The sequence below is a fragment of the Rhinatrema bivittatum genome, chromosome 2 (genome assembly GCF_901001135.1).
Source record: "Rhinatrema bivittatum chromosome 2, aRhiBiv1.1, whole genome shotgun sequence".
Taxonomy (NCBI): domain Eukaryota; kingdom Metazoa; phylum Chordata; class Amphibia; order Gymnophiona; family Rhinatrematidae; genus Rhinatrema; species Rhinatrema bivittatum.
The window spans coordinates 39,748,019-39,760,594 of record NC_042616.1 but is presented as its reverse complement, the minus strand read 5'-3'; the positions used below and the strand labels follow the sequence as shown (position 1 = coordinate 39,760,594).

Here is a 12,576-nt window from a genome sequence, read left to right as displayed (position 1 = left end):
CCATGAAAGAATCCACACAGGAATCAAACCCTTCACATGTAATCAATGTGGTAAAAGCTTCAATCAGAGATCGCACCTCACAAGTCACCAAAAAATTCACACAGGAGTGAAACCATTTACATGTATAGAATGTGGTAAAAGCTTCAGTCGTAAAACAAACCTTCTACGCCACCAAAGAATCCACGAGAGAGTAAAACTATTAACATGTACAGAATGTGATAAAATATTCAAAAGAAAGGTCGATGTCTTAGTACATCAGAGAATCCACAGTGGTGTAAAACCATTTATATGTTCTGAATGTGGTAAAAGCTTCAGTCACAACTCATCACTTACAAGCCATCAGAGAATCCACACAGGAGTGAAATCATTTGTATGTACTAAATGTAGTAAACTCTTCAGTCAGAAGACTCACCTCACAAGCCACCAAAGAATCCACACAGGAGTAAAACCTTTTAAATGTACAGAATGTGATAAAAGCTTCAGTCAAAACTCATCCCTTACAAGCCATCAGAGAATCCACACTGGAGTGAAACAATTTACATGTGCTGAGTGTGGTAATTGCTTCAGTCAGAAGACACACCTCACACGCCACCAGATAATCCACACTGGAATGAAACAGTTTATGTGTATTGAATGTGGTAAAAGGTTCAAAAGAAAGAGGGATTTCTCAGTGCACCAGAGAATTCACAGCAGAATTAAACCATTTTCCTGTAGTAAATGTGGTAAAGGGTTCAATCAGATGAAACACCTCATAAGCCATGAAAGTATCCATACAGGAGGCAAACCCTTCACATGTACTGAATGTGATAAAAACTTCAGTTACAAGTCATCTCTTATAATTCACCAAAGAATTCACATTGGAATAAAACCATTTACATGTACTGAATGTGGTAAAAGCTTCAGTCAGAAGTCTAACCTTATAAGTCACCAGAGAATCCACACAGGAGTGAAATTGTTTACATGTACTGAATGTGGTAAATGCTTCAGTCAGAAAAAACACCTGATAAACCATGAAAGAATCCATACAGGAGTCAAACCCTTCATATGTACTGAATGTGGTAAAAGCTTCAGTCAGAAGTCATCACTTACGAGCCACCAGAGAATACACACTGGAGTGAAACCATTTACATGTATTGAGTGCGGTAAAAGCTTCAGTCATAAGAAATATCTCACAAGCCATGAGACAGTTCATTCAGGAATGAATGCACCATTGTAGCAGTTGACAGACAATAACATTTATGAAAAAAATAAAGGGGAAACAATACAGTTACATAGACCTTTAAAGATTAAAATGTACTACTAATTTTTATGACACAAACCTGTATTTAAATCAAGAATTTACAGATAGATCACACCAAAAACTAGAAAAAAGATTAATAACATCCAAGGAAAAAGAGGCTAAAATAAACTGAGCAAAATGTAAAATCGTTAACAAATTTTAAAGAAAAGAAACATGCAAGTAATAACATGTTAGAAAACTAAAAGGCTGATGCAGAAAGAGAAATAGAGGCTGAAAGAGGAGATTTGGAGATAAACACCAGAGGAGATGTGGCAGAACAGCAAGGGCCAGAAAGAGCAGGAATTAGACCCGTGCCAGCTAAGAAAAGTAGGCCCCTATCTAAGGTTCTGATGTGATATTTAATAAGAGAAATTTTCTAAATTTCCCAAATAATTTGTATTTATATAAGAAGGCTTTACGAGCTTTTTTGTTAGCAAATTCTTCAATTACAATTGAAATTTGTATTTATGCATGTTAGAAATAGATATATTTAGCTTTTTTAAAAATTTTGCCCAACAAAAGTAGGCCCCTTGAACATTGTAGGCCCTAGCCAAATGGCCATGCTGGCACCCCCTCTCTCCTGGAGTGAGAACAGCCAAGAGACATCAGGATAACGTTGTCAGAGCAGTGAGAGGACTTGAAGGTGATAACAGGTGAGGTGCCAAAGAACAAGAATGGTGCAACACATGAAGATGAAAGCAATGTAAAATAGGACAGGAAGCAGAGTGCAGAGGAAAGGCAGGAGAGAGATGAGGAGATGGGGGAGTTAGTGGTTGAGTGCCTGGCCTGTGAGGAAACGAATGTTTGTGCGGGGGTCCAGGAGAGGGAAAGACTACCGAAGATAAATCTGGGCACCAGAGTCCTCTCAGGAGTTAGCAATTCATTGGTTTTGCTTTGTGAAGCAGGATAGGAAGATACATTATCTGACTGTAGAACAGAAAGATATCCCCTGTCTTGAATAAAAATTGTCTTGGTTTTGCAACTGAAGTGGCTCAGACAATGAAGCAGACACTGAAATTAGACAAATCTGAGAAATCCCCTCACAGAGATTGTGCCGGCAAGTGGTAAAAACCCTGGGCAGCAGACAGGGGCTGGCCCAAGGCAATATACTGCCTGAGGCGAGGAACAAGATGGCCCGACACCCCGAAAGGCAAATCCCCTCCCCCCCCCCCCCCCCCCCCCCCCCCCCCCACTGGATTGACATGGATTAGCAATGATGGGCACACTTTCTCACCTGACCTCGGCATTCTCTCCATTCCCCTCGCCATCACTCCGGTGTTGGCCTTATGAATCCAGAAACACACATTCTCCAGATCTAGAAATGCTGCAGCTACAGAATAAATACTTTTTTTTTTTTTTTTTCATTTTCTGTCATTCGTGTATCCCTGGATCACACATCACCAGCAGAAGTGAGCCAAGATACCTCCAACACAAATTTCAAATTTTGTCTAACCAAGAAACAGAGCACACCTCTAGACTATGCATACCTTGGCCAGACATTAACTGTAACTGGCAACTTGGTTCTAAAACATTAGAAGAAAAACTTCTACGGGCCCTATATACAATAAAACCCTGGCCAGTTGTAGCTGCCCAGCACAACTATTTTTTAAATTGTTTGATAGCACTTCATCAACAATCTTAGAAAATGGATATAAAATCTTATTCAGATGATATTTAACACCTTACAGATTACACTAAATATTCCCACAGGTATGGAAACAAATGCAGAATAAAGAGACCATAAAGTATAAATAGAAACATGCAGACAAAAACTGAACTGGAAACTGCAAGAAGCCAGACTCTGTTCGCAGCGCAACATTAACATTCCCCATAAAACATCAAATAATCTAATCAAGAGATATAAACCATGAATCATAACAGTAAAACCAGGCCAATAAAAAGAATAAATATTTCAAAACATCTGATGAATAGAACATCCAATAATTTACAAATGTTATACATTTTCCACAACGCCAATAAAATATTTCAGAACTATAGAAACATCAAGCACCCAATAATTAAAACTAATAAGGATTACAAAAATCTCTCCATACCTGAGATGTTTCATTTCCAATCACCCTCTGATTGTTGAGGAGTGGGGGGGGACACACACAAACTTTCTCCCCTCTCTGATACACACTTGCATATGTTCATTCTCTCACACACGCCTCCTCATACATATGCCCATACTCTCACAGTATGCCCATACTCTCACAGTACACAGGCTCTGTCTCACTCCCTCACACATATTCTGATATGTGTGTGACACAGGCTCTCACATGCACTTATACATGTTCATTTCTTTCACACACACACACACACACACTCTCTTGCACATTCATACACACAGAGGCTCTTGTTCTTTCACAAGCATACACACATACAGGCTCTTGGTCTCTCACATACATGCACACACACACTCTCTCAGGGCCTCCACACACCTTTGGGCCGCAATGGGATGGGGTCTGCCGGGCTTCTCTTCAGGCCTCAGCAGGATAGGTGATGCTGGTAGTGCCCAGGGCAACCGCTCAGTGAGTCCTACCCAAAAACCAATAATGCTCGCTCACCTGTCACCCACTCCCCCCAAATTAGTCTCTCTCTCACCAACCACTAATTCTTCTCCCCCCAGATCAGTTTCTCTCTCTCTCTCTTGCTCTGTCACTGTCACCCCTCCCCCAAACCAGTCTCTTGCTCTCACCAGTAACTGTCACTTCCTTCCCCTTAGATCAGTCTCGCTCTCTCTCTCTGTCACTGTCACCCCTCCCCCCTAGACCAGTCTCTGACTGACTCACAGTATCTTGTTTCCAACAGTGGCCAATCCAGGCTTACAAGTACCTGGCAAGTACCAAAATACTAAGTAGATCCCATGCTACTAATGCCAGTAATAGCAGTGACTAATGTCTAAGACAACTTGATTAATATCAGTTAATGGACTTCTCTTCCAAGAACTTATCCAAACCTTTTTTAAAACCCAGTTACACTAACTGCACTAACCATATCCTCTGGCAACAAATTCCAGAGCTTAATTGTGCATTGAGTGAAAAAGAATTTTCTCAGATTCGTTTTAAATGTGCTACTTGCTAACTTCATGGAGTGCCCTCTAGTTTGCTACCACAACAGTCACCACTGTGCCACTGAGTAATCAGGATTTAAATGGTTTAATTTCTAACCTGCCTAGGCAGTCCTGTTTAGAAGACACTGTTTTGTTTTTTTTTGTAGAATTAATGTATATGAAGCATGCACATAATCTGAGTGATGAGGAAGAGCAGAGAATATTGCACATGGAATCCGAATGAGATGCATAGACAAGTCTGAAGGACTCTTGAGAACATGCAGGGGTATGAGATTACAGACAGGAGTGATCATGCAATGGAGATGGACTTTTCCATACGCCACGTCTTCCTGCAGTTAGAGAAAGAAGTAGGTGGATGGAGGGTTAAAAGAATGACTGTCACTGTCAAACAAAGACCCAGAGAATCTCCAAACCAATATGTCCAGGAATGTGTGGGGGATATAATGTGTGAAAGCTTAGATTGTTTTGGGTTTCATCCTAAATGGATACTTGGGAAGATGTTTTTGCTACTCCTGAAGGATGAAGAGAAATTGCTATTGGGTTAGAAAATCAGTTATTAATACCCTTATTGCTCTGGACAGAGGAGTATCCTAATATGTATTTAGAATTAGTTATAGCATTAAGGAATCTGATTAGGCATTGTATGTGAAGAGCCTTGGAAACTCCTGCAACTGCACAAGGTGATAGAAAGCAAACAGAAAATGTTGCATCTATTGGAAACACAGAGTCAGATGCACAAGTCGGTAAGATACACTGTTCAGGTGAGGCAGGGGAGCATTGTAGAGACATGAATGCTGGGTTTAGAGGTGATAGAGCACCAAGAGGGTGAGAGGCTGAGAAAGAAATGTGCAAGCAAATAGGGGGATTATTGCAAAGGACAGGACAAAGTGAGATGATCAACCCACAATAGGGATTTTCAGGAAGGCTTGTGAGGTGAAGCAGATGTATAGGGGAGGAGGTAATCGGTGTGCCTTCCCAGTTAATGTGATAGAAACAGGGGATGATGGTTTTCAGGGTTATGATGCCTGAGGGTTAGGCCCTGGAGAGGTCAATTCCCGGGCTTGGGAGCCACTGATCTTTGACCCGGGTGGACAGCCTTCTGTTCCTCTCCAGGTTTTTTATTTTATTTTATTTAGCATTTTTATATACCGATTTTCCAGTAACAGAGTTACTAATCAAGTCGGTTTACATTTTAAACAATAACATGACAGGAGGATGTCTTACAATAAACAGGAAGATTGAACTTGGCCATTTAAGGTTGGCCATTTAACTGTAGAGGCTGTCACTGACATGGGAGCAGCTATCAGTGTCATGTCTTTTGTACTGCTAGGAACACTAATACAGGAGTCTCTAGATTTAACAGGATTTTCGGGGAGTACAAGTGAGGTTGACACATATTGGTGCCCTAATGGGAGCAGAGAGGACGTCCATCCGAATGACCTCAGTGCACTGTCCCCACTGTGTTCCTCTAGTGATTTTTTTTGGGATGGATATTATGAGTTTAGCAGTGGGTAGAAGATAACTCCCAACCATCACTCGTGATGGTGCCCAAAGGGTTTCCCTCAGGAACATCCACAAGTGATTCAGGATACACACGCTCCTGAATCCTGCCAGAGTAGATGGGCACAGTAGCATCCCTTTCCGATGAAGCAAAATGGACAGCGTTTAATCTCTGACCACCTCCCCTCGCCAAGCAGGTTGAGCGAAATATCAAAAGCCAGTGGGATTGTCTCTCGTTAAAGGAAAAACAGGACCTAAAGAGATACAATACAGATTGAGTCCTGAAGCAGAGGAAGAGCACAGCAGAAGGATGAGTGGGAGAAGATGTTTTTATAACTCTCCTGTGGGGCCTGTTTTAAAAGCTAATGGTAAAGACTGGAAATTAACTGTTGAGTACAGAGTACCGAATAGCCAGCTGGTAACAATGGATCCTGTTGGAGCTTCACTACTTGATACATTTCAGGGATTGGAGGGAGACACAGTCAGCCATTTCTCAGCAGAGAACATTGCAAAAAAAAAAGTTTTCCCCCCATTCTAATATAAGAAGGTTCATCTGCATACTTCCTCCAGCAGCCCTGGGAGAGGATTCCCACAGGACATGCCAGCCATGTAGGCTTCAACCTCCATAGCCCCAGCTTCCCCAGGCCCCCATACTCTTTCCTTCAGAAGAGGACCAGAAGGCATGCACCTCATCCATCCCTTACTATAAACCTATAACAAGAGATTTGATATATTAACAGGGAATTATTTCAAAACAAGAATCAACAATGTGAGTAACCAGGTATTTCTAAGTAGATTAATTGAAGTGTTTTGAGTGTCACTGATATATAGGAAAATATAAAATAAACCAATAGACTAAAAGTACTTTATATTTAACATCCCAACTCCCTTAGCAATGTTAAATTGCTTACAATTTAACAATATTGAGATGCAAAGAGTAGTCCAGCAGTGAGAAGGGAGCTATCTAGTCCTTTTGTACCGAGTTCCACATGTATGATGTTCTACTAGTTGTGGAGAGGTTGTAAGTGTGCACTTTGTGCAAGGAGCTCTGAGCCATCAAACAACGAGCCCAGTCTTATGAATGGCAGACCCGGAGATGCTAAGGGAGACAGAGTTATATAGAGGAGACCTCCTGGGACATAGTAGAGAAGTCCCACCTCCAATTTGGCAGCAAGGAGAAAGGTTATCTCAAAGGAGAGCATCACCTTGGTATGCCAGGAAGCAATCCTGTAGCTAGAACCTGCCCCCAAGGTGCTATAGTATCCTCTCGTTCTGAGGATGTGTCTCCAGGAGCATATGCCCAAGAAAGAAGGGTTGAGATGGCCATTGTAGTTGGTGATTTGATCATTAGGAAAATAGATAGCTGGTTGGCTGCTGGATGTGAGGATTATTTGGTAACTTGCTCGCCTGGTGTGAAGGTGATGGGCTTTATGTGTCACCTAGATAGGATTTTTGATAGTGTTGGGGAGGAGCCGGCTGTCGTGGTACATGTGGGCATCAGTGACATAGGAAGGTGCAGAAGGGAGGTTCTGGAAGCCAAACGCAGGATTTTAGCTAGAAAAACTGAAATCCAGAACCTCCAGGGTAGCACTCTCTGAAATGTTTCCAGTTCCATGCCCAGGACCCCAAAGGCAGGCAGAGCGCCAGAGTTTCAATGCGTGGATCAGAAGATGGTGCAGGAAAGAGGGCCCTAGGTTTGTTAGGAACTGGACAACATTTTGGGGAAGGGGGGAGCCTTTTCTGAACGGAGGGCGCTCCACCTTAACCAGAATAAAACCAGGCTGCTGGCACTAACCATTAAAAAGGAGAGAGAGCACCATTTTTTAAAAAGTAATCTTTATTGAAATTCAGAGAAAAACAGTAGGTACAAGAGTTTATCCGTTTTCTTCTCAAAACATTCATAAGCAAACAATAGTTTAAGCAGGGCTATATCATAAACATCTTAACTGTTGTGAGGTGCAAAAAAGAATAATCCAACATTTTGTTATCAGTGCTAGGTCAAGCAATCTATTCCATCAAAAGTCAAACTGGTGCCCTAACTCTGCGGGTAGAGACCCCTAGACTCCCCAAAATGTCTCTTTAGCTTTAGAAGCTTTCGAACGTAGGAGTTCTAAATTCCATGAAAAGCATTTCTAACACGTATGATCTCCACACTCCCAGATCTGATGGGTCTTTGGGTAATCATTTAAGCAAGATAGATTGCTTAGTATTTATACAAGATTTTACCAAAAAATAAACTTCCTCTACATCCACTCAGACCAGTCCATATGAATGGATTATGCACGCCAACCAACAGATGGCGACAGAGATCATCAGGTTCGCTGATGTCACACTACATATAGCTCTGCACCGACACCAGCCACCAATATTCTCTGACTCCAGCAGATGGAGGATGTATATACTGTACTGTATGTAACCCCTCCTTAATGTACAAGTCGAGTACAGGGGGGGGGGGGGCGGGCATAAAGTTATTTGTAAGTTCTTTGGGGCAGGGACCCTGGCTAGCTTTTACTTCTCCTCCCATCCTTCGGTCTAGGGGTGGAAAGGGGTCCTTTCTGGTCCCAGTACGGGGTGACTAGGAAGCTGTGATGGAGCTCCCTCATTCTGCTGCGAGCTGTGTGTTGGGTGCCAAACAAAGCACACCCGGACCACACAGGCAGTGTCCAAAATAAAGCTTTACTGATTACAGTTTCATTGAATGGCCCAATGACATAGGGTAAATCACACACCACGGTCTCTGCAGTCTCTCTCAGAATTACGGATCTTTTCTCCTCTGTCTGTGCATTTGTCTTTATTAGGCCAGGAATCCATCCACACTTCTGGATTAGATTGTGCGGTGATCCCTCTGGGCTAAGCTCCTTGGATGGACAGAAGCCCCTCCCGATGACACAAAAATCTATCTTGGCACAGAGCCAATGTCTCTGTCCCTCAGGGCTCTTTGTGGATGCCACATGGGTGTCCTCCCTTGAATGTAGCTCTTTTACTTACAGTTACTAGATGAATCTTCTGGTGGGATCCCTGGTGGTAGGAAGCCTTGCGTTCGGCAGTTCTTGCCAGTCCCATTGATGGGCAGAAAAACAATTCCTCCCAGATGTTGAAAACCAAATCTCCCCCAACTTCGATAAGTGCTGCAAAGGGTCACCACCTTTGTGGGGCAGATCTTCCCTAAACCCTGGGCGACTTCAGCCCAGGGTTCCCCATTCCCTGGGCTTCGGGAAGACCCAGGCCTTCAGCAGGGCTCCTCTTAAATAAAGGTTCATAATCCCCCCCCAAATCATTCCCGGAGCAGCCACTCTGCACCTCGTGGGGAGAACACAGCGGCGGAGCCCCTTTGGCTTTTCCTGAAGGGGGTCTCGGAGGGCTTCTGAGGCTCCAGGGAGGCCCAAAATCCAACTTAGGAAAATACAACCTCTCTCTCTGACTTCCAAATAATACCGCCCCCAGAGCCTATTCCAGAGCTCTTCTTTAAAAGCCTCAGGACCAAGGGTATCCATTACAGCTCGGCCAGTGGGAGGGCTGTCCATGAATGGATACTCCCCTAATTATTTCCCTAACTGCACTAGGCTGTTCTAAGACCTATAAGTAACCCAAAAAGTGGTCTGGGTTACTGTTGAGTCCGTTGGTCGCAGACGGCTGCCACCGCTCTGCCTTACCTCTTTTCTTCCCTTTTCCTCCTCCTCGGGCAAGATGGCTGCCTCCAGTGCCGATGGCCTCGGCGTCTCCAGCTCCGCATGTGCGTTCCAGTCCGCCATGCTCGTTTCCGTGGCCTCCTAGGGCGTGCACACGCACATCTCCTACGCTCAGATACACGTCATGACGGGAACCTCGGGGGCATCCCCACCGCATGACGTCAATACCTCCGGGTATTTAAAGCCTCCGCTTTGCTGCCATGGTTGAGTTAGCAAGGACTTCGGTTTAGCTACTCTGACCGCTCTAAGCTGCCCGCTTAGACGCCTCGCTACACTCCGGGCCTCGCTCCTTACGAAGCTCTAGGCATTGTATTGATATTGTAATAGGCTGGAACTCGATTTAGGACTGATGCATATGTTTTGTTTTTTGTAACATTATCATTGAATCCCAGCTTGTGTATTTCGTTGAATACAATGTATGATAATTGTATTTGAAAATGATAAATAAAGAATTTAAAAAAAAAAGAAAATACTGCATCAGGAGGGACCTAGAATCTAAGGCCATTAAAACAAATGAATATCGGAAGAAGTCAAGACATGGCATTTAACAAAGGAACATAATCATGCCATATAATAGTGTGACTAAATGTTAAACACTTAATCAAAAATAAATCCATTAAAGTAAATAAATAAATGGATACTGGTAAGTGTTCACACGAGCTTTCCAATGCTTAAATCACTTCAAGACATGTCAAGCAGCATGTATAAGCATACTTCCACTAAGTTAAATATCCTTAACAAACTGTGCCAAAGCTAGGTCACATGATAAAATCCTGGCAATCAGATCACAAAGGGCACACATAGTAAATCACATGGTACAATTCCAATAGTCACGATGCATTCCTGGCAAATGAATAATAAAGAGTTCACAAGGTGGATCCCAAAATGTTTTTCTGTCAACCCTTAAATGGTCCTAAGCACATTCTTGTTGGGGAAAACCACAATAAGAGCATTTAGGATTAATAGGAAATACATTTTGTGTAACATGCCACTGAACTGAGCAGCCTGCACCGTGGCCAGCTCTCAGTACCTCTCTGTCCCGGCCCTGGTGTGGTGTCCTGTGCTTCCCTGTTGCCTTCCAGCACGGCTTCCAGCATCCTGGCTCTTCCCCGCATCCTGCAGCTGATTAGGGACAAGCCCAGGAAGTATCAAGCTTTATAGGGCCTGAAGACTGGAAGTCCTTGATGGCATAAGCATTGTCTAAGTATTTAAGGAAGCGCAGTTCACGTCACGCTTGCCTGAGCAACAGATCCTGTTACCCGTGAACCGGAGAACTCTAATCCTCCTGGCTCCTGTTTTGACTGTTCTGAACTTGCTCTGCTTTGACAGCTGCCCCGACCTTGGCTTGAAACTCCTTTTTTTTCTGCGAACGGACTCTGCCTGCCCCAACCTTTGCCCGCCCGACTACTTCCCTTCCTTGGCTCTGCACACCAACGTTCTTTCGTCAGCTGCCACCTGTCAGAGCCAGGTCTGCTCGCAGATCAGGCAGTGCCCAATCCGTCAGTGGCCCAAAGGGTTCACATCTCAGCCTGTGAGAGGTCTGCAAGAACAGGAGGAGTAGCCGGAGGGCTACCCTGTTACACTGTGACCTAACATGTGAACTCTTTAGGATTCATGTGCTGGGAGTACACTATAATTATTAGGAGCATCACCTGAGTCCTGCTGACCCACCCCCCGAAACCCAAGGGCTCAACCTGCGGGGAATGGGACTGGTACAGGTGAAGCCCCAGCTCTGGCGCATCTGCCAGCTGTCAGCGTGGGCCTAGTAGGTTTACCTCTGATGTTTTGATGGTGTGGTCAACCATCTTTTTGTTTGTATGAATTATTTTAGCACATGTAATATATACATCTGACTACCAATTAGTGAACTCACATCCCACACGCACACCCTCACAGCAAACGTGAGAATATGCAGAGGCAAGTCCTGGGCCCCATCTTTAGCACAGCTGAAGCCAAGCACATCTCAGGGGTTAGAGGTCAAACCCCCTCCCCCCCGACAAAATTGCTTTCTGCTGACACGTACACCTGCAGTTAAGAGTTTAACAGACCTCTGACACAATCCCTTACTACGTGGCAGTCATGTAACGCAGCGAAGCATTAGATAAAAGGACCGACTCAAGCAAGAAAGAAGAGACCACATCCGCCCAGACTGTAGGATATTTATAAATGACTGGGGGGGGAGGGGAGGAGGTGTCTACACCATGGAGAAGTTGACAGCTGTGTGTTACGATTGACTGGCAGCATTCAATCACATATGGCAACCCTTTGCAGATTGGGCCACCATATTTCAGTAGCGGGGAAGGGTGGGGGTTCTTTGTAAATGTTTTAGGCTGGTTATGGAAAACAAAAAAAAATAAAAATCCACATATATTTTGTTCTACACTGAACTGTTTTTACTGTGTATTGGACATGTGTACATTGATTAAGATTTGTACACTGTTATTAGTAAATGGTTAATAAAGAGTAAATTAAAAAAAAAAAAGAACGGGCACAGAAGTCTTGAGACAGGCTGTGACCCTGCTCTTGTACAAACTGGACATTATATAAGATGTGCTCCACTGTAATAGTATTCTTGTTATTCCTGCTACCTCTCTGTATGTCGTTTCTCATTGCATCCTGATCATAGCTCAGCTCATAGTAAAACTTGACAGCCTGGGATCAATCTGTGGTGATTGCGGCCCCCTTTGGTGTCCCCTAAACTGAATTGTACCCAGTCAGTAGGCCCTCTGGCACCCGCAGAAGCTGTAGCGGGCCCTCAGCAGCACATCCTGTTTTATGCGCACAGAACTCCTTGCTGTATCCGGAGCAAAGCGTGCACATGGCTGCAGGTAAAAAAAACCCTGCTCTGCTGAGATTGTAAACCCTGCCATAACTCACTATACCTACAGCTGGGATGGTGCTGTCGATTGCGGGTAAGACTGAAAAGCAGCCTCGGAAAGGTGGGATTTTGCACAGCACGTGAGTAAGTCTAGGGAGGGCGCCTATTCCAGCCTAAGGTGCAGCAAGCTCAAAGTTGGGAACTGGGTGGTTGTTGG

At 43.9% G+C, this 12,576-nt stretch overlaps 1 protein-coding gene across 1 annotated transcript in view; it reads left to right on the top strand.

Annotated features, from left to right (window-relative positions):
- Positions 1–1,697, top strand: part of LOC115083893 (zinc finger protein 585A-like) — an 83,275-nt gene extending 81,578 nt beyond the window's left edge. The window contains exon 5 of the mRNA XM_029587947.1: positions 252–1,697. Coding sequence (XP_029443807.1) covers positions 252–1,216 — 965 coding nt within the window. The 3' untranslated portion in view covers positions 1,217–1,697. The remainder of the gene's footprint in view (positions 1–251) is intronic.
- The last annotated feature ends 10,879 nt before the right edge of the window (positions 1,698–12,576 follow it).